Source organism: Sitophilus oryzae, unplaced genomic scaffold (genome assembly GCF_002938485.1).
Source record: "Sitophilus oryzae breed Bouriz unplaced genomic scaffold, Soryzae_2.0 scaffold_172_pilon_pilon, whole genome shotgun sequence".
Taxonomy (NCBI): Eukaryota; Metazoa; Arthropoda; class Insecta; order Coleoptera; family Curculionidae; genus Sitophilus; species Sitophilus oryzae.
Window position 1 is genome coordinate 9,221,902 of NW_022146424.1, and position 18,888 is coordinate 9,240,789.

General features: G+C 33.2%; 1 protein-coding gene across 6 annotated transcripts in view; it reads left to right on the plus strand.

The window, feature by feature from the left end:
- The window catches only part of LOC115881693 (GTPase-activating protein CdGAPr), a 128,640-nt gene that overhangs the window by 68,535 nt on the left and 41,217 nt on the right, over positions 1-18,888 (plus strand). For 4 of the 6 annotated variants that reach the window (XR_004050069.1, XM_030899292.1, XM_030899290.1 and 1 more), the window contains 2 exons: positions 8,416-8,614; positions 12,319-12,503. Coding sequence is in view for 5 of the 6 variants with exons in the window: in XM_030899290.1 (XP_030755150.1) it covers positions 8,416-8,614; positions 12,319-12,503 (384 nt within the window). In the remaining variant the exon portion in view is untranslated. Of the gene's footprint in view, positions 1-8,242; positions 8,308-8,415; positions 8,615-12,318; positions 12,504-18,888 lie in introns of those variants that run through there. The other 2 variants (XM_030899291.1, XM_030899293.1) reach the window with 2 other exon arrangements.

Below are 18,888 nucleotides of genomic sequence, written 5' to 3' on the forward strand. Positions count from 1 at the left end.
TTTCCTTTGTTAACCTTATAAATGAAAACTCGTTATAACTTATAATACCAAATCATTAACTGTTTTTGTTCATTAAGCTAATATTTTATACAGTTTAGGAATTCAGTGGCTATTGTATTCGTTTTTTAGTGTTCTTTAAGGGGAGAATTTTAAATTGTTAGTGCCGATTGATATATTGTTATAACTTTTACTACTTTAATCAATGTCTATAATGTTTAAATTTTAAGTCCTGTTCTTCAGTTTTAACTCATGGTACAGTTTGGGAACTTTGATAAAAGCCAGTATCTGAGACGGTTTTACAGAGGTTAGTTCTCCATTTCAGATATCAGTCGTACCAAAGTTTATTTCACGAATGGTTGTCGTCTCGGTTCACTCAGTGATGAGTTGTTCTATTGGGCCCATGCATTGTTGTCTATTGTTGGCTATGCGGGCCCAAGTTATCCCTGCTAATTCACTAATATTATGGTCCCATCTCAGGTTTGGTCTTCCTCTAGGTCTCGTAATTCGTAGGTACCATGCTGTAATTTTTATAGTCCATTTGTTGTCCGTTCTTCTTGCCAGGTGTCGCGTCGTGCCCATTACCACTTGAGGGATTTGATTCTGTGGATGACATCTATTACCTGGGTCTTTTGTCGTATCCACTCTTATTCTTTTATATATATAAATAGCTCTAAAAGCCTAAAAGGCTCATGGCTTGATTGGTTATCTTTCTCCATTTGTTTCTGTCTTTCGCCTTTATTCTCCACCCATCCACTCTTATCCTTCTCAAGTCCTCTTCTACATCCTGTTTCCATCTGATTCTCGGTCTACCCCTCCTTCTCTTTCCACCTATTTCACGTTTCATTATCATACTAGGAATTCTTGCTTCGGCCATTCGTTCAATGTGTCCCAGCCATCTCTGTCTTTGTGCTCTTGCTACTCCCGTTATACTCGGTGCCCGATATAGTTGCTTTACTTCTTCATTTGTTCTTCTGGTCCATATGTTGTCTATCTTCTTTCCTCCAAAAATCTTCCTCAATATTTTTTTTTCCCAAATCTCTAGCCTCGAACTTTCCGTTGCATTGAACGTCCACGTTTCACATGCATACAGCACTACTGGTCTTATCATTGTTTGGTACATTTTGATTTTTAAACTTCTAGAAATGTTCTTCTCTTAATAATTTTCTGTAATGCGCTGACACACTATTTCCTACCATTATTCTTGCCATAATTTCGTGAGTTGCATTTGGATTTCTTAGAAATACGGCTCCTAGATATGTGAATGTATCTACTTCCTCAAACTTGTATCGTTTACCTCTCTCAGACTTCAATTGTAGACATCTTCCCTTCTCAAAATCCCTATCTGACCACTTCTTAAATTTCGTTTTCTTCTCATTAAACACTAAGCCTACTTTTTGCGCTTGATTTTCTAGTCTTTTGGTCACCGATATCGTAGTATAAGGAAACTAGTAGATTTACTCCTGATCCTGAAAATCCTTTGTTCTTTTTCTGCCACTTTATATGACCTTGTTCTCGCCTCCCGTGACCACTGATGTAGCTGTATAGTTATGGTCTATTAACTAGGCAAAGTATAGTCGTAGCACTCGCCGTAGTTTCACAGATATGTATACTCTGTTTTTTTTCTCAGGTAAGATTTCGACAGACGATGACAGAAGAAAAGCAGATGACATCCCATACCAATCTATTTATTTTACTAAAAAAAGTTTCTAATAATTTTTAAGTTAACTATGGATGGGTTTAAATATAAATTCGTCATGCGTCGTCACTTGTTGTTTTTAACCAGTTTTATTGGTATCGTATTTCAATTTTATTAGTTTGACGGAACGATGAACGACAAACGGACGCCGATGCGTATGAACTTGCCTTTAGATTTTTGACGTTTGTCAAAGTCTTGCCAAATTATAGGTTATAATTTTGTGACAAGTTTTGACAAATACCCTGCGTTTTGAAAGATGATGCATTTTGATTCGTGTTATTACGTGTGTTTTGTGTCTTTTGAAGTCAAGTGGGGGAAAAATCGAATGAAAATTAACTGTAGAACCCCGAGCACTCTTTATGGTTAATACTAGCTGCCCAGGCAGAAAGTCTTATACAGATACACCAATAAAGTTACTATCAATAAAGTTCGTATACCATCTCGTCGTAGATAAGTGCATCTCGAATATTTTAGAAGAACCATACTAAAAACTGGAGTAGCTGTAAAAATATCGACATCACACGATAGGTAAATAATGGATTTTAGTACTGCAGAAAAATAATGTCAAAAGGTACTGGTTTAAAATGCGGGAAGTTTCGTAAAGCTTGAAAGTAAGAAATAGATCTTTTTTTTATTTTTTGGTATGTGGTGTCTTGTTTTTGTTTGTTTTGTATTAACACATACCGTTTTTTATTAAATAAAATAACTCAATTAGATTTTTTCAGTTTTATACAGTTTTTTTCACAATATTTTGAAGTTACTTGTCAGTCAAATTTTAAATACATATATTAATTTCCTGCTATGCGTTCCAGTTGTACCAACTTTTTTCTTTGTAAAATAAAATAAACTACTTTGAAATTAAAATGACAGACACATCTATCACTGTCAAGGATCTTCTCGTTGGACAGACTATATTTAGAAAAATATGAGTTCCCAATAAAATAAAATAAATTGATCATCGAGTAAAAACTTGCTTGAAAACAGAATATTTTCACATTTCGTGTAGGTAACAATTCTTCTGTATCTGAAAATCTTCTGATGGGAAGAAATGCGGAAAATATATATAATGACATATTTTTATTTTATTATCTATTTCAGAGATTTTCTACAATTTTTTTTTTAATTTAAAACAAGTTTAATTTTCTGTAGATAACTGGATTCTATTTAAAGCACGCTGCGGTGTTGCCATTCTATTTCTTATTTACTAAAACTTTGGTTAAAAACATTATATATGAAAAGTGGCAAAAAACTAGAGTGAATACTTTATTAATACTTATTATATTAGCTATGTTTTCTTAAATACATAATACAAACAAAACAATACAAACACATAAAATACAGTCCACTAAATTTATAATAGATTATGCTATTATAAAATTCTTTCATTTATAAAATATGAATAATTCGCGGAGACTTTAGATGTACAAAATATTTACTCTAAAATTGTTTCAAAAACCAATCTATATAAATTATCTCGTAAACTATTATTGGAATGAAAATTTTATGGCAAATTCAAAAGAATATTTTCATGCGCATATTTGAGACAACCTGTATATCTAAAAAACTATTTCTAAGATTTGCCCACATGCTAAAAGAAATAATAACATTTAATTAATTACATAATATCTCAGCTTCTAAAATAAACAAATATAATTAAATGTTTATTGATAACTACTATCAGCTTGCCGATTTACATCCGATGGAAATCTAAAAAAAATCAAAGAACAATTTTTTAAATTATTACTACAATTAATAGCAGCACACAATAAGGCACTCATTTTTTGTCAATCGGTCTCTGTGCTGGGACGCAACGCTCGAACCTCGCAGCTCGACGGACGGAATTGGCTTTGCAAGCTGCCGATATTCGACAGCTTACAAAAACTGGCAGAAAATATTTGCGAGAGTGCAACTACTCTTTTCTTTAAACTATGCCGATATCAGCTCTTTCCGATCTCTTGCTAAGATAACTAAATCATCGGCAAAGGCTATTCTTTTATGGTCTTTCTTTTTATTCCCAGAATATTTCGTTCCATTGAGCGTTGTGCGACCTGCAGTTATAATGTCCGTTTTAATAGTCCAGGTTTCGCATGCATAGGTAATGACTGGTAATATACATTAGTCGAATGTTTTCTTCTTTAGATAAAGTGGCATTCTAGATTTGAATATGATTGAGTTTCTTTCATAAGTAATCCATGCTAACTTAATTCTTCGGTTTCTAAGAGTCCGCAACTAATTTACTGTATAATTTTAGGAAAAGCTTTGAAACCAAGACCATGTTATCTAACTTTTGTGGAGAAAATTTAACTGAAAAGTTTCCAGTTCCCTATTCTAAACCTATTTCCACGCCTCGTGATATTTTAACACTCCGTAACATCAACAACACGTACTTGAAATAAAATCCCAACAGCAACAATAATTATTTTTATTATTTAGCTACTCGTAAAACATCTAAAATGTTGCGCTCATATTTATATACACAGACGAATTTATGTACAGGCTATGTTTACATTTGAAGGATCGGCGGTTTTATTGGGAGACCTCGATATTCTCGGCCAGTTAAAATAATCTGGATAAAATAAACTATCAGGCCGTATCCAGGGCGATTCCGCGTCCAGAAGAGGCGATAAAAATCTTTCATCGGCCATCGGTACTTCGCAATTTTATACGGCATATTCCCAGATAGATATAAAATCTCACAATATGATTAGGAAAAATATTTTATGTGATACACAATCAATAAACTCAGTTACAGAGGTCATCATCATCATAATTTTATCTTATTCAACCATTTCAAATTATGGTGTAGTCTCCCACACATATTTACATACTCTCTTTGTAGTTTGGCCCATTGCATTGGGGGCTGTCTATTGTTGGCTATGCAACTTGGGATGTCTCACTTGGATAAAAAATGGCAAGCGACTGCCAATGACTGCGAAGGAGACTGCCATGTCGACTGATGCTAACGACTGCCAAGAAAATGTACAGGGTGGTCGAAATTGGTCTGTTTTAACAGAGAAAACCTATTTCCTGGCCATAGAAAAAAACTGACTACGCCACTGGATTGTGCTTAAAAAAGTGCCTTAAGAACGTTTTTACAGAATTTTATTATTCCGCAAAATAAAAAAGTTATGAGCAATTTTCAAAATGGTAAAAAATTCAAAAATACCCCGTATCTCAGTTGGCAGTGAAAATATCAACAGGCGGTTTACGCCATTAAAGGTGTCTCAGAAATCGAGCCCATGACATCTATATCGGTTTTGCTCCATCTAGTCAGGAAATAGGTTTTCTCTGTTAAAACAGACCAATTTCGACCACCCTGTACATGTATTTCCAACAGTGAGACACCCCTCGATCTTAGGTTTGGGCTTCTTCTAGTGTCTCCTAATTCCTCGTAGGTACTATGGTGTCTTTCCTGAAAAATGTCATTGCCACTTGAAGGATTTGAATCTGTGATTACTCCTATCCCTGTTTAAGTTTTGTTAGTTATAGTGTTAAATAGATTTTAGTGTTGTTCTTTTGTGTTAGTACACTTCGTTAGGTGAATTAGACTTTTGATTATTTACACGGAACCCAGCAAGAAAGTAACATAATAATTTTGTTTAAAAACTCTACAGGGTGTTCCTTACTGACATGCTAATATTTAAGGATGTTATTCATGAACCTATTCTAAGAAAAAAAACTTCATATGAATAAATGTCTTAAACATCTTAACTTTTCAGATGGTCAGGGTGGTAAAATTTTCTATTTTTTTTTCAAAATATCTCTGTTATTTGATACACGTGCATCAAAATGATCAAAATGCCTTATGTTAATATACAAAAAAATTATTTCCAAACAACAGTGACCACATCATATTTTCAGCGATTTGAACCTGAAATAAACTGACTTTAATTTTTTTAAGCAAAAACTATGCGTCGCGTTTGTTTTAAGTTTGTTAATGTTTAGAAATGAAATAAGATTTTAAAAATAATTTTTGTTTTAAGAAAAGTCAGTGGCGTACCACTTTTTTCTCCAAAAATATTCAATGTAAAACCCGTATGGACGGCCACTGGTTGAAATAAATAGAAAACTTTGTACACTAAAAAAAGGTATTTTGATGCATAGAAGACGTTTATTAATTTTCATAAAGATAGTTGTAATAAAATCAATGTGAAATAATAATATGATCACACACAAAGAGTTATTATAAAAAATATTTTTTATAGAAATATTTACCGCACTGTATCTCAGAAATTAAGATGTTTAGGACATACATTCATATGAAGTTTTTCTCTTATTAATTCTCTTAATTGGCCCAAAAATCATTAAGGAACACCCTGTATAATATTTGAAACATGTTTATAAAACCGTTACTTGTTTTAACAGTTCTTTAAAACTGTTTAAACCTTTGTTAAACTTGTTTGGTGTGTAGGTGTTTTTTTCAATAAAAAAATAAGAACAACCCTATCTTTCAACTATTTATAATAAAAAAAACAACCTTAATAAAAAACATAGTAATAAAAGTAATTTATTGTTTCATGATCAAAACATCATAGTTTCTAAAACTAGAACAATACAATTTTAATTAGGGTAAAAACACTGTATATAAATGAAACATCAGAAAATGTAATAAAATATTCATATGGGTCAAGTACTCATATATTCAGCTGCGTCTCTGCGGTGATTGTTATTTTATGCCAAGCTGTAAAAATATTTTTTCACAGATTTAGGTCATTTTTGCAACAGGCGTGTTTTATTTTGAAGCCAAAAGAAAAATAAAACTCTTGACTTATATACTGGAGAAAAAACACTTTACAAAAACGGTCTTGCCATAAGCGCTTTTTAATAAATTGCCCTCATATTTTTTTTCACTGTTACTCTAAAAATCAGTTTAGTTCTTGGATCCCTAAATAAACTCTTCAATAGAATAGAATAATAATAAAATAATAAAAATTCTCTAAAAATAGAGAATGTTTCTATTTTAGTTAACACTCTCTATAATAGACAAATTTATACAAATACTGTTTATTTTATTGATATTACAGTGAAATCACGTGCTTTTATAGACTGTTAAATGCCTAATAAAGATCGGAATGTCTTTTTTATGAGATAGTCGAGGACATAGTAAAAGAAACGACTATTAACAGCCAATATAACTTGACAAATTTATCTAAAAAGTGTCCGAAATACTCACTGGAGAATAACTGAAAGTCGTAAATATAAAATCAATACAAATATGTTTTTATACTTTTTTATTATACCGCATATTGGCTTGAAAATGTCGATCGATGAAATTCTTCATATAATTTTCCACATAAAATGATAGCGATCTTCATTTCATAGTTATCGCTGACGCCATTTTATATATCTATAGTGTCCTTTTTTTCTTGAGTAATAACTCATCATACGGTCTCAGCGTTTTGACAAAAGCCAGTATCTGAGACGGTTTTACAAAGGTTTTATTTCTCCATCTCCGATATCAGTCGTACCAAATTTTATGGTACAAATGGTCGCTCGGCGCACTATCCTGGTGTGTTTTCCCACAAAATCTGCATTCGCCGTTGTTTCTTAGCTCCAATCTACTGAAGTGTTCATTGAGGAAAATTTTGTTAAAAACCCCTTGACAATCCGAGGAGAAAATTCTTTGCTTTTTCTCAGTCGTACTTAAGTCCTGAGAAATTCGTTGCGTCCAAAACCGTTGGAGGGTTACCATCATTCCAGGTTACGAATGGAGTCATCTAGATTCCTGATTTCTGCTCTAAGTTGGTTTCCATTTGGGAAGTGGAACGGTTCTTGTTATTCTTGTTATTCAATTAATGGAGTGTTCTCTCCTTTTCTAGATAGATCGTTTTTATTACCTTATTTCCCTTGGTGGGCCACCAAGTGATAGAAGATAATTCTTGAACTTTCTTTTCTTTGCCTAAATTGTTCAGCTTTATCTAATGAAATAGTATAATATAAATATTTTTATCTACAACCGTTTAGTTATAACGTTTTTACATCACTATTTTTTTAGTGTTTCAGTTACGTTATGAGATTCATAATACAACTAGTGGTGTTATGAATCTTAGTTATGAATCTATAACACAACTAGTTTTTATAATAATGAGAAACAACTACGAACATCTAAATATATTAATGTTTGGAACAAATTCCTACTACTAATTATTATAAATATTAATAACACATTTTTTACACTTCTTCAAAACAATTCCTGCTGCTAATGATGATGATGATAATAGTGAAGATGTAGTGAAGGTCTATGGTGAAGGTCTAACTGAAATGTGACAAATGTCATAGTTAAAGGTGGGCGACTAATATGGACTAATAAACGAAAATTAAAACAGCATTTTCTTATTTTTCGGTTGTAGATAAAACGTTGTACATGACACGTGCGTTTAAACGTGATTACAACACTCGTGTGCTTAGAACGTTCATTTCTAATCGTTCACACTCGTTGTTGTAATCATGTTCATAAACACACTTGTACCAAAGACTTGTACTGTAAATAACTATTATAATTTGGTTAAAACTATTTTGACAGGAAACTAAATGCATGAAAATGTCAAAATATAAATGTCATCTTTTAAAACACTTTTTAGAAAAAAGGTAAACTTTATTTTAAAGCAGCGGTAAATATCTAATATATTTTTTCTAGAAACTTGTAAAATCAAATTTTAACGCTCAAAATGTTTCTTATTTTACTTTAGGATTTTTAATAAGATTTTTTTTCTTTTCAGACACTATGTTCTGAATCGGGCCCCACCCCCGACATGCAGATCTCGGAGGCCGCCGGAGGCGTACCCGCCCCCGGTGTGGAGCCCTGTCGGTTCCCAAAGCTGGAGGAATGTGCCCACTTCCATTACGAACGGGTCCAGTTGCTCCCGCTCCAGGTAGCGCTCCAAACCAACATGGACCAGTCGCTACACTCTCAGCACAGTAAGTAGGAATTCATTACAATTTCATTTACACCCAGTACTTAATACGCCGGTATCACATACAGTTCCGTATCACAAGTCCTTACCGTTTCTCCGAAATTTCGAAAAAATAATTTTATTTATTTATTTCACCCTTTCGCGGGGGTGAATTTAAAAAAATCTTTCACAATTCGTTTTTAGATCTTTCAAAGTATGTTATATCAAAAATTAACGTTTTTACCAAAACTTCGTATTTGACGGCCTATTTTCTGATAAAAACGTTGAATTCTAACATTTAAAAAAAAGACAGTGTCAGTGCATGAATAGTATTCTTGGAGTTCAGGAAGACATTGTCTATCACTTTCACATAAACATTCGATAACATTAATAACATTCATTCTAGAATTTAAACAACTGTTCTTAAATATAGTATCTATATACACCTTTGAATAAGAAGACTAAGGAAGGAGCATAATGCTATCCATGTATTCATGCATGGTGGGCGGAAAAGCCACCATAAAAGCTCTCTAGGGTGGGGATCCTTGACAGTTCTGTTTGACGATTCATTTGGCACATTTGAATTTGATTTGAAATTTTGTGGATTTGTCAGTCTTTACGGAGCTTATTTTATGTTATTTATTATTTATTCTACTACTGATAGTTGTATAAAGGTAGTAAATCTAGATGGAAATTGTGGCAGAACTTAACAGTGACACTATCGCGATTTATCGAAAAAGACTCTAAAATAGTTGGTTGTGTAGCGTGCGGTAGATCTCGGCAAAAATTGAGTGAAATAATAGAACAACTTTTCGCTAGTAAGTGACTATATAATATATATATACGTGTAGTAAACCGATCATTTATGAAATTCACTTAAATTAACTAAATTATATATTTTTCTTGCATTTTTTGCTTTTATTTATTACTTGTCAAAGATTAGATGTCAAAGAATTTAGATACGTTAATTTGACTTACCTGCTTCAGTAGCGTATCGGATGTTTGTGTTAATAAATACTTATTATAACTTATCTATTTTTATTAGAATTATATATTTTTATAACAATTTTAATAACTACCAACATTTATTCACAACGTAAAATAAAACAACAAATTATTGAGTCTACCCCACGTCTACCCTACATCATAGTTTTACATTTTTTAAATAAAATTAGAACGACACTAATAAACCGGAATTTAAGTCGGCCATATTTGAGGCCCCTCGCGGTGTACCTATGATTTTTGATATGCTCCTTCCTTAGTCTTCTTATTCAAAGATATACACAGAAAAAGTATGTAGGAAGTAGAGTTAATGACGATTGTAACTGTCAGAAAAATTTGAAAGAAAATTGGGAAAAATTAGGTAATAGTGATCAACGATCATTAAATATATTAGTATAGGTTCGAACTGTATTCCGGAAACTTCGGCTAAGGCAGAATATTCTGCAGATAAAAATAAGTAAAAAAATTCGTATAAATGTATGTCCTAAAATGCTTAGTTTCGGAGATACAGGGTGTAGAAGTTTCATTCTTATTTCGATTTTTTTTCAAATAATTTCTGAAGTAACCTTTCAAATAATTTCTCAAGTTAGTATTTGGATGAAAATTGGTGTCTGGAAGTTTTTTGACATGAGAAATTTGATTTCGATGTCAATATGAGTCCTATTTGTAGGGAGCACTAGGGAATGCAATCCCACACCAAAATCTCAATCCCGCAAACCCGCGGGATTAAAGCAATCAATCCCGCAGATCCGCAAAATTGCGGGACTGTAAACAATAGTCATACATTTGGTCCTAAACGGTACAAAAGGCATTGTCCATTTTGCATAGGGCCACAATATATTGATATAGCGTGTATCTTAAACTAGCTGTACAGAAATTTGGACCGATGTATACAGGGTGTTCAAAAAATATATTTAATATTAAATAAACTTAAGTTTTATTATAATTTATCTACTTATTTTATAAATAAAAATATTATTCTGACGTTGAAGGTTTTTTTGTGTTAGTTATCTGCTTTTAGATACACTCTATATCAATATTTTTTTGGCATATGCAGAATATACAAAGCTTTTTGTACCATTTAGGACAATACGTATGACTAAAAATGCGTATTTTTCGAAAAAAACGTCGTATTTTCCTTAAAACAAAAAAAAAATAAAAAACCGAAATTGTTTTTTCTAATTTCAATAGATATTAGTCGTACTTGGTAAAAATTTCGATTTTTTATAAATTGTAAATTTGCGGTAAAAAAGTTTCTTGACCAAATTTTCACACTCTTATAAAACACCCTGTATACGAGAATTCGCTAAATATATTTTCGAAAACCACATAGCATCTTAATCATAATAGATGCATCTAAAACCCGGTCCAAACCGCATCCCAAAATCTTTTTTAGTTCAAGAGATATTCAACTTTAAATTTACCCTAAAATTTTGCTGGTCCCGATAATTATGTCCGGCAGTTTATTTGACGAAATTGTCCACAAGTACTAGTTAAACGCTTTTCTTCACTTACGCACATACGCCAGAAAGAAATCTAATAACTAACCTACTGTGCTAACCTGTTTGTTTCACTTATTTTTAATGGCCGTAATAAGCCGTAAGGGGAATCCCCCGGGTTCCGAGCGTCGACGCATCGGCCCGAAACGAAGCGGTTTAACCTTGATCGAGATCGATATTTCGGTTAGTAATGTGTTGATCCCGCACGGTAAATCCCGCAACTTTGATCCCGCGAAATCTCAGAGGGATCCCGCATTTGCGGGATTGCATTCCCTAGGGGGCACCATTACATGTTCTCCATGTAATGGTGCCTTGTTCTACACGCCACCACATGTGTTTTAACTGTTTTGAAGAGTAATAACTTTTCGTCCGTACCTGTATAAAACTACTGGATGAAAAAATATACATTTCCATGATTTTTTACTTAAAAAATGTCTCTTGGTAAAAATCGCTACGAGCAACCGTTTTCAAGATATTTAGAATGGAAGCAATCAATACCTGTGACAAAAATTTGACAAAAAATAAACATGCGGAGATATTAGTTATTTGACTGAAATGATAAATTTGCGAACTTTTTATTTTTTTAAATTCGAAATTTAAAAAAGATGATAAAACAGTTTCTGTTGTACTTTTGACACAAAATCATTTCAAATTTATGATTTCAGTCTAATAACTATTTGGTTAACATGTTTAATTTATGTCAGTGATGACAGGTATTGATAATTTCGGTTCCAAATATCTCGAGAACCATTATTTATAGTGATTTTTACCAAGAGACTTTTTTACGTAGAAAACGTCGTAAACGTATATTTTTTACTCAGTAGTTTAATACAGGTATGGACAAAAAGTTATTATTCTTCAAACGAGTTAAAAATATGTAGTTGGCGCCTCCTACAAACTGGAGTCTTATTGACATCAAAATCAAATTTCTCGTGTAAAAAAACTCCCAGACACCAATAATTTTCATCCAAATATTGGGGTTATTTTAGAAATTATTTGGAAAAAAATCTAAATAAAAATGAAACTTCTACACCTTGTATCTCCAAAACTAAGCATTTTAGGACATACATTTATACGAACTTTGTTACTTATTTTTACCTACACAATATATTGCTGAAGTTTCCGAAATAACTGTTCGAACTACCCTGTATTATTTAAATACTTACATTACTATTGTTATTCTGTCACTAACTTTTCCAAACCTATTTAGATGTATTTGTTTTTCTAGCTAACGAAGATGATACTGAGTGGTTTATGGTACAAGTGACGTCTGCGGAAGAATGTTGGCTGGTCCAACGAAACTTTGAGAACTTCCGCATGCTCGACCAACAACTCCACCAGTGCATCTTCGATAGAAAAATATCCCAGCTGGAAGATTTGGAAGATGTGTCTTCGAACGAAGAAGATCTTGAGGTAAATAGATGTTGCAAAAGTTTCAATATAAACTTGAAAGATGTTCTTAACATTTTCTGGGCAACGTTTTCCAGTAATTTCTATTATTACGTCGGGGTTTTCCATAGCGTTGAAGAGATTCGATTCGCGCGCAATTCGAATCTTGCTTTAGTTTTTGTTCCCCGAAAGATGTCGCCACGCTCTTGCTCAATATAATGGATATAGTTTAAAAACTTTGGAAACGTAAATGAAAATAACAAACAGTTGAATATTAAATATATATGTACACGGTCAAAAGGTTGAGGCGATTTAGTACTTTTTGGTAAAATAGGAGCCATAATATGAACGTATAAGAAGCGAAATTGAACTGATGATTACAGATAGATTTATTGTGAGATCAGGTAGTGTGGAGTAGGGAAACTATTCTAAATAAGTAGTAATGCTATCTCTTACTGTTTTTACCTCTGAAGTTATTTTGAAGTTTCTATAATGTTTATTAGCTATTATTGAAGTTTAAATATGCTATTTTAATATTTAGTATAAATTGCTAAATCTATTAGTTATATTTTTTTGTGTTATGTTTTTATAGGCATTAGTATCTTTAATTGAAAATGTTCATTTTTTTGTCTAATTTAGTAAAGTTGGTTTCGAGGCTGGTTGATGTAATTTTTAAGCTATTTATGTATTTTCTTCTTTTTTTTTCGTTTGTGTTAATGTTTACTTTCTCATGACTTAATAATTATATTGTTTTCATTTGAAACTCAATTTTTTATCGGTTTTACTTTTGCGAACCATCCCTTGCTTGTTAATTGACGAACTCCACAATCGTCGAACGAAAATACTTTATTACGGTTCTGGAAACTCTGATTAATACTACCTATTAGGGTTCAGATCTTTTTGGCCATCACAGTCAGGGCCGTTCGTAGGCGCAACATTTTGGGGGCGCAAAATCAAAGTGTCAATCAGTACTTTGTAACAAAAAACCGATACGCTTTCTTGTTAATAAACAAATACTTAAACATACATCATAGGATAAAGTTTGTTTAGCATCTTTTTTGCGTTGGCCGCACCGAATAAACAAGTCTAGGGCAATCTGTCGGCAACACATTGATCTCATCTATTTATTTTTCATTTTACGGAAAGCACTGTTCATTAAAATGTTGTATCCTATGTCATAGGACTTGTTTCTCTCTACAATTTCCTGTCTCACAATGTACCGTTTGTGTCGGGGAAGGAATCATAGTTTCATAGTTGTCGATTTTCGAAAGAAATCAGTACATGTATATTATTTCGTATATTTTTCATTTTATTGATTTTATGGAAAGCACTGTTTATTAAAATGTTGTATCCTATGTTATAGGGCTTGTTTCTCTCTACAATTTTCTGTCTCACAATATACCGTTTGTGTCGGGGAAGAGATCATAGTTTCATAGTTGTCGATTTTTTGAAAGAAATCAGTACATGTATATTATTTCCGATTTTGAGTTTATTGTTTTTATGTATTTCATATAAAATGGGTCAGTTTTTTTCTTTAGGGTACTATTTTTGTTACTAAATATTTTTGTGGTTTTGTTTGTTTTCTTTATTTAATAAATGTTTTTATACTTTAATTAGAATAGTTTTTTTACATTTCCAATTACATATTGCTCGTTTGTCGCAGAATATACATTCTTTAAATTTTTGAGATTAAGATTAAAATATATAATTGATTTAAATATAAAAAAGGCGCACCAAAGAATGCTACACGTAGGCGCCAGATACCCCAGGAACGGGCCTGATCACAGTACCGGGCCTCGGTAGCAATAATTAAAAAATTATCCTTTGATGTAGCGGTCGAAATCAAACACTTCTATATAAGTAATGATGCTATTTCTTATTGTTCTTGCTTCCTTTCGCTTTTGAAGTTCCTATAATATTTATTATGTTATGTTTTAATAGATATTTACATTTTTAATTCAATATTTTAGGGATTTTGTTTCAAATTTAGTTAAGTTGGTTTATGTTGTTTGATGTGAATAAGTTACCTATACTTTTTTCTTTACTTCTGTTCATGTTAATTTTTTCATGACTGATTACTTAATAATTTGATATTATTTTCACTAAAAATCTCAATTTTTGATCCATTTTATTTTGAGAAACCATCCCTAGCTTTTTGATTGATGAACTGCACCACCATTGAACAAATATTAGTTAGTACCAAAAAAAAAACGGGAAATCCCGGTTCCTAAGAGGCGCAGTACGGAAATTCCCGGTTCCGAAAAACAGCTCTGGTTCCGGAAACCCTAGTGTGGAGGTAATTCCAGTTTCGTTGGCCCAGCCAGCGTTAGGTCAATCAAGTTGGATGTACGTAGGTCGTCTAATCAACATACTTTTATCAAAGATTTTTCTTCATTTAAGTAGGAACAATCTTCGGATTGTCATGGGGTTTTTAACAAGGCACTCCTCAACAGCAAACTCAGTAGATTAAAGCTAAGAAACAACGGCGGATGCAGATTCTGTGGGGAAATTGGTGAAACACCAGAACACCTTAAAGCGGAACTCAAGAACCTGGAAGACCCCATCCGTAACCTGGAATGGAATACCGTAACCGGCTTGAAGACCTTATGACCGAAAAAAATTAAATATTTTTCCTGATTTACGTAAGAACAATCCTCGGATTGTCGCGAGTTTTTTAACAGGACACTTAAATGAACACCTCAGTGGATTGAAGCTAAGAAATAGATTTTATGGGGAAAATGGGTAATATCAGGACACCTCACCACTGAGTGCGCCAAGACGATATCCATTCGTGCCATAAACTTTGGTACGACTGATATCGGAAATGGAGAACTAACCTCTGTAAAACCGTCTCAGATACTGGCTTTTGTAAAAGACCTGAGACTGTATGAAGAGTTATCACAAGAAAAAGAAAAACAATAGATCTGTAAGGTCGCGTTGATTAACCTCTTCCCTTCCATACAAGCTGCAACATTCTTTTTTAATACTCTCTAAGCCAAAGTACTTGGAATGGGTGTCCTCCAACGGTCTAAGACACTCGAAAAAGTTCCTTAGAACTTATGACCGAGAAAAATCAAAGGTTTTCCTTGATTTAAGTAAAAACAATCTTCGGATTGTCACGGGGTTTCTAACAAGACACTGTCTCCTCAACGAACACCTCAGTAGGCTGAAACTGAGAAACAACGGAGAATGCAGATTTTGTGGGGAAAATGGGGAAACACCAGAACACCTTATCACTAAGTGCGCCGAGACGACGACCATTCGTGCCATGAACCTTGGTACGTCTGATGTCGAGGATGTAGAGCTGGCCTCTGTGGAGCCGTCTCAGATACTGGCTTTTCTTAAAGCCCTGAGACTGTATGATGAGTTATAACTCGTTATAACTCAAGAAAGGGGAACACACAATAGATCTATAATGTCGCGGTGATTAACTCCCCTCCTAAACATTCTACATTCTACAAGCCAAAGTATCAATAATAATTTTTGAACGGTAGCTTAATCCATTATTCTAATCAAATGGCGTAACTTAATTACGCTAAAAGGCCGAAATCTAGTTCAGGTCGAAAGGAAAAGGCAAATTTCCTGTCGATTCCATTAAATCGCGACACCGATATTCGAATCGACTTGACGCGGCCGATCGCGCTCATATTTCGCTAGCGTCGGGATCAATTTAATTGGATCGCGTCGACAGCGATTCGCTCTAAAAATACGTTTTTACGGGCACCGGCTGTTCCATCCCGACCCGTCCAGAAATCGCATGAAATCAGTGGCGCCCCCTCAATAAGACTTTATTCATAACCTCGAAATTAGTATAATCAGTTATACTTTTTTGAATGCGCGTCCGTGCGTTTTTTTGATCGTACGTGCACGAACGTGCACGCAACAAAAAACAAACAAATGCTATCTACGCAGGCGGTTACATTGCATCGGAGTTTGCGCGTCCGTGCACGTACATCTATTTTCGTTGGTCGGATGAGAACAAACTGGTTTGTTTTTTTAATACGTGCACGTCCGAGCGTTCGAATTTTTCTTCTCTGATCCCAATACATTCCTGAAAAATTTGAATATTTTTGAATACCAGGTTTAATTTTATTTGGGATATATAAATGTTGATGGAGAAATTCTAAAATATTTTAAAAATTTAACGGTTGCTGTCTTAATTCACGAAATGTTTTACATATTCATTTTATTCTCCTCTTCTTGCATATAAATCATTTACCGAACATTTTCTTCTTTTCATGAGTAGTTATTTTAACATTATATCCTCACACAGCATCAAACTAGTGGCGCTTATTTTGACAAACTCGACACTCAGGACACCATGAACGCGCACATCTAATGTAACCACTATAATAAAATAGTCGTGCGAGTAAATTCCGTCAGAGCTCGCACGTATAAAAAAACGGTCGCACGGACCCGCGTCCAATGTAACCGCGGGCTAGCCCGGTCCTGTCGTGCTAAGCAACACCCAAAATTTCAAACACACTTGCTTTGATTAAGGCTTGATTAAGGTTTGCAGAGCTTCAGCATTTGCCATAAAATTGCGAGCAATTTGTTACAAAACCATATAAATTATATATCACTGTAATCACAAAACTTCAATCTATTTCCGTATTGTAACCGAATTTTAAATTATGTCTTTATTTTCGAGAAAATTTAGTCCAAACATAAGGAATATTTTGTTGATGTTTGACCATCAAAATCTTAAAAATAAAGAAGTTGTCTAAAAATGTGCTACAACACGGATATAGTATAATCCTTTATCTTTAATTTCCTTCTTCATTTGTGATAAAAATGCCTAGCCAGTTTTACATAAAACGGTAAATGCCGAACGCTTATTTTGCTACTTTTTCGGACTAGGTGAAATGGACCCTTAAAAATTTAGGATCATTCACAATGTAAGAAAATTCAATTAAAATTAACAGAATGTCTTAGTTGGAAATCCCAATACTTACTTCTTGTTGGTTTGTAAGATGAAAATGAAGCATCAGTTCGGTTCTTAAATTTGACAAGAATTTTACTAGTTTCAAAAATCTTAAATAGAGTTCATACGCATCTGCGTCTGTGCGTCGTTCGTTCCGTTCATCGTTCTCTTTTTCCGTCGCTCCATCACACATTGTTGAAATAAACCAACAAAACTGGTTAAAAACAACAAGATACAACGCATGACGAATTTTTATATTTAGTGGGTGGACCATAAAAGACCACTATAACGAATAAACAGTTTTTATTAGTTCATTTACTGGAATAATGAAAAACAAATTATTAATTAACACTTTGTTTTATTGTGTAACATACACATTACTTTTTTTAGTCTATATGTAATCACTATTTATTAAACTTAACTTTTATTAAGCTCTTCCAAACGGCCTTGCAAGGAACATGGCTCCATACAAAGCCAATATTATAAATCAGTCATTCAACTTAAAACTAGAGTTGTAATAATCAAAATATCCGCTTTTGCTAAAACTACATAAAAAGCATATTATAATTTGTTAATTTAACATATTATGATCTTTAAAAAACTCAACGAATATTCCTTGAACACAATCGTATAACTAAGAATATATTAATGGAAATTATTTTAAAATTATAGTATTGTGTATGTAATCGATAACTCATGAGTATTATATCGATAACTCATAAGTTTTCAATGCGTTTTAGAATGAAATTAAAAAATACCCATAATGGCGTTCTTATGGGTTTGTTCTCTGTAAGGCCAAAACGTTTTTTAGCTAAAAAGTTGAATAACCCGAACGTTAAAATTATTATTTATAACGTAACATTATAAACATAAAACATTGTTTCAACTTTCCCGGTACGTATTTATAACTAAAAACTAAGTGTTCATATTTCGTATTTATAACTATATCTAAGTCTTTGATTTGTAAATGTTCCTATTAAGGCCCATGTGCTCTAGCAAGGCCAACCGTCAAATTTTTGATTGGCCTTATTAGGAACCACCGGCTTTCATAGGAATACTACCGATATTTTAACTGAAATCAAAGCAAAAATATATTTTTTTCTTTAGTACCATAACAAATTCTTATATGACAATTAACTGTAAATAAAGATAATAATAGGTTATTTACATAAAACTTACCTTTTCCTGTGCGCGCGAATTTCAATTTTAACATCGAGGACCGAAGTCTACGAAGCAAGGGACAGCACTAACAAAATAGCGACGCGAGCGACTCGCCGCCGCGCCTGTGTCTTTAGGTCTGTTCGTTTTCTTGTTATTATCGATTCTGAATCGTCCTAGAACTATCCAGCGCATGCGCAAATGAAATAATGTCTTCATATTTCCTGCTGCGCATACGCATCACAATTCTAGGACGGTTCAGAATCGGTAATAACAGGAAAACGAAAAAAGCTTTTGACTATAATGGAGCTTAGTGTGAGTGGAAGG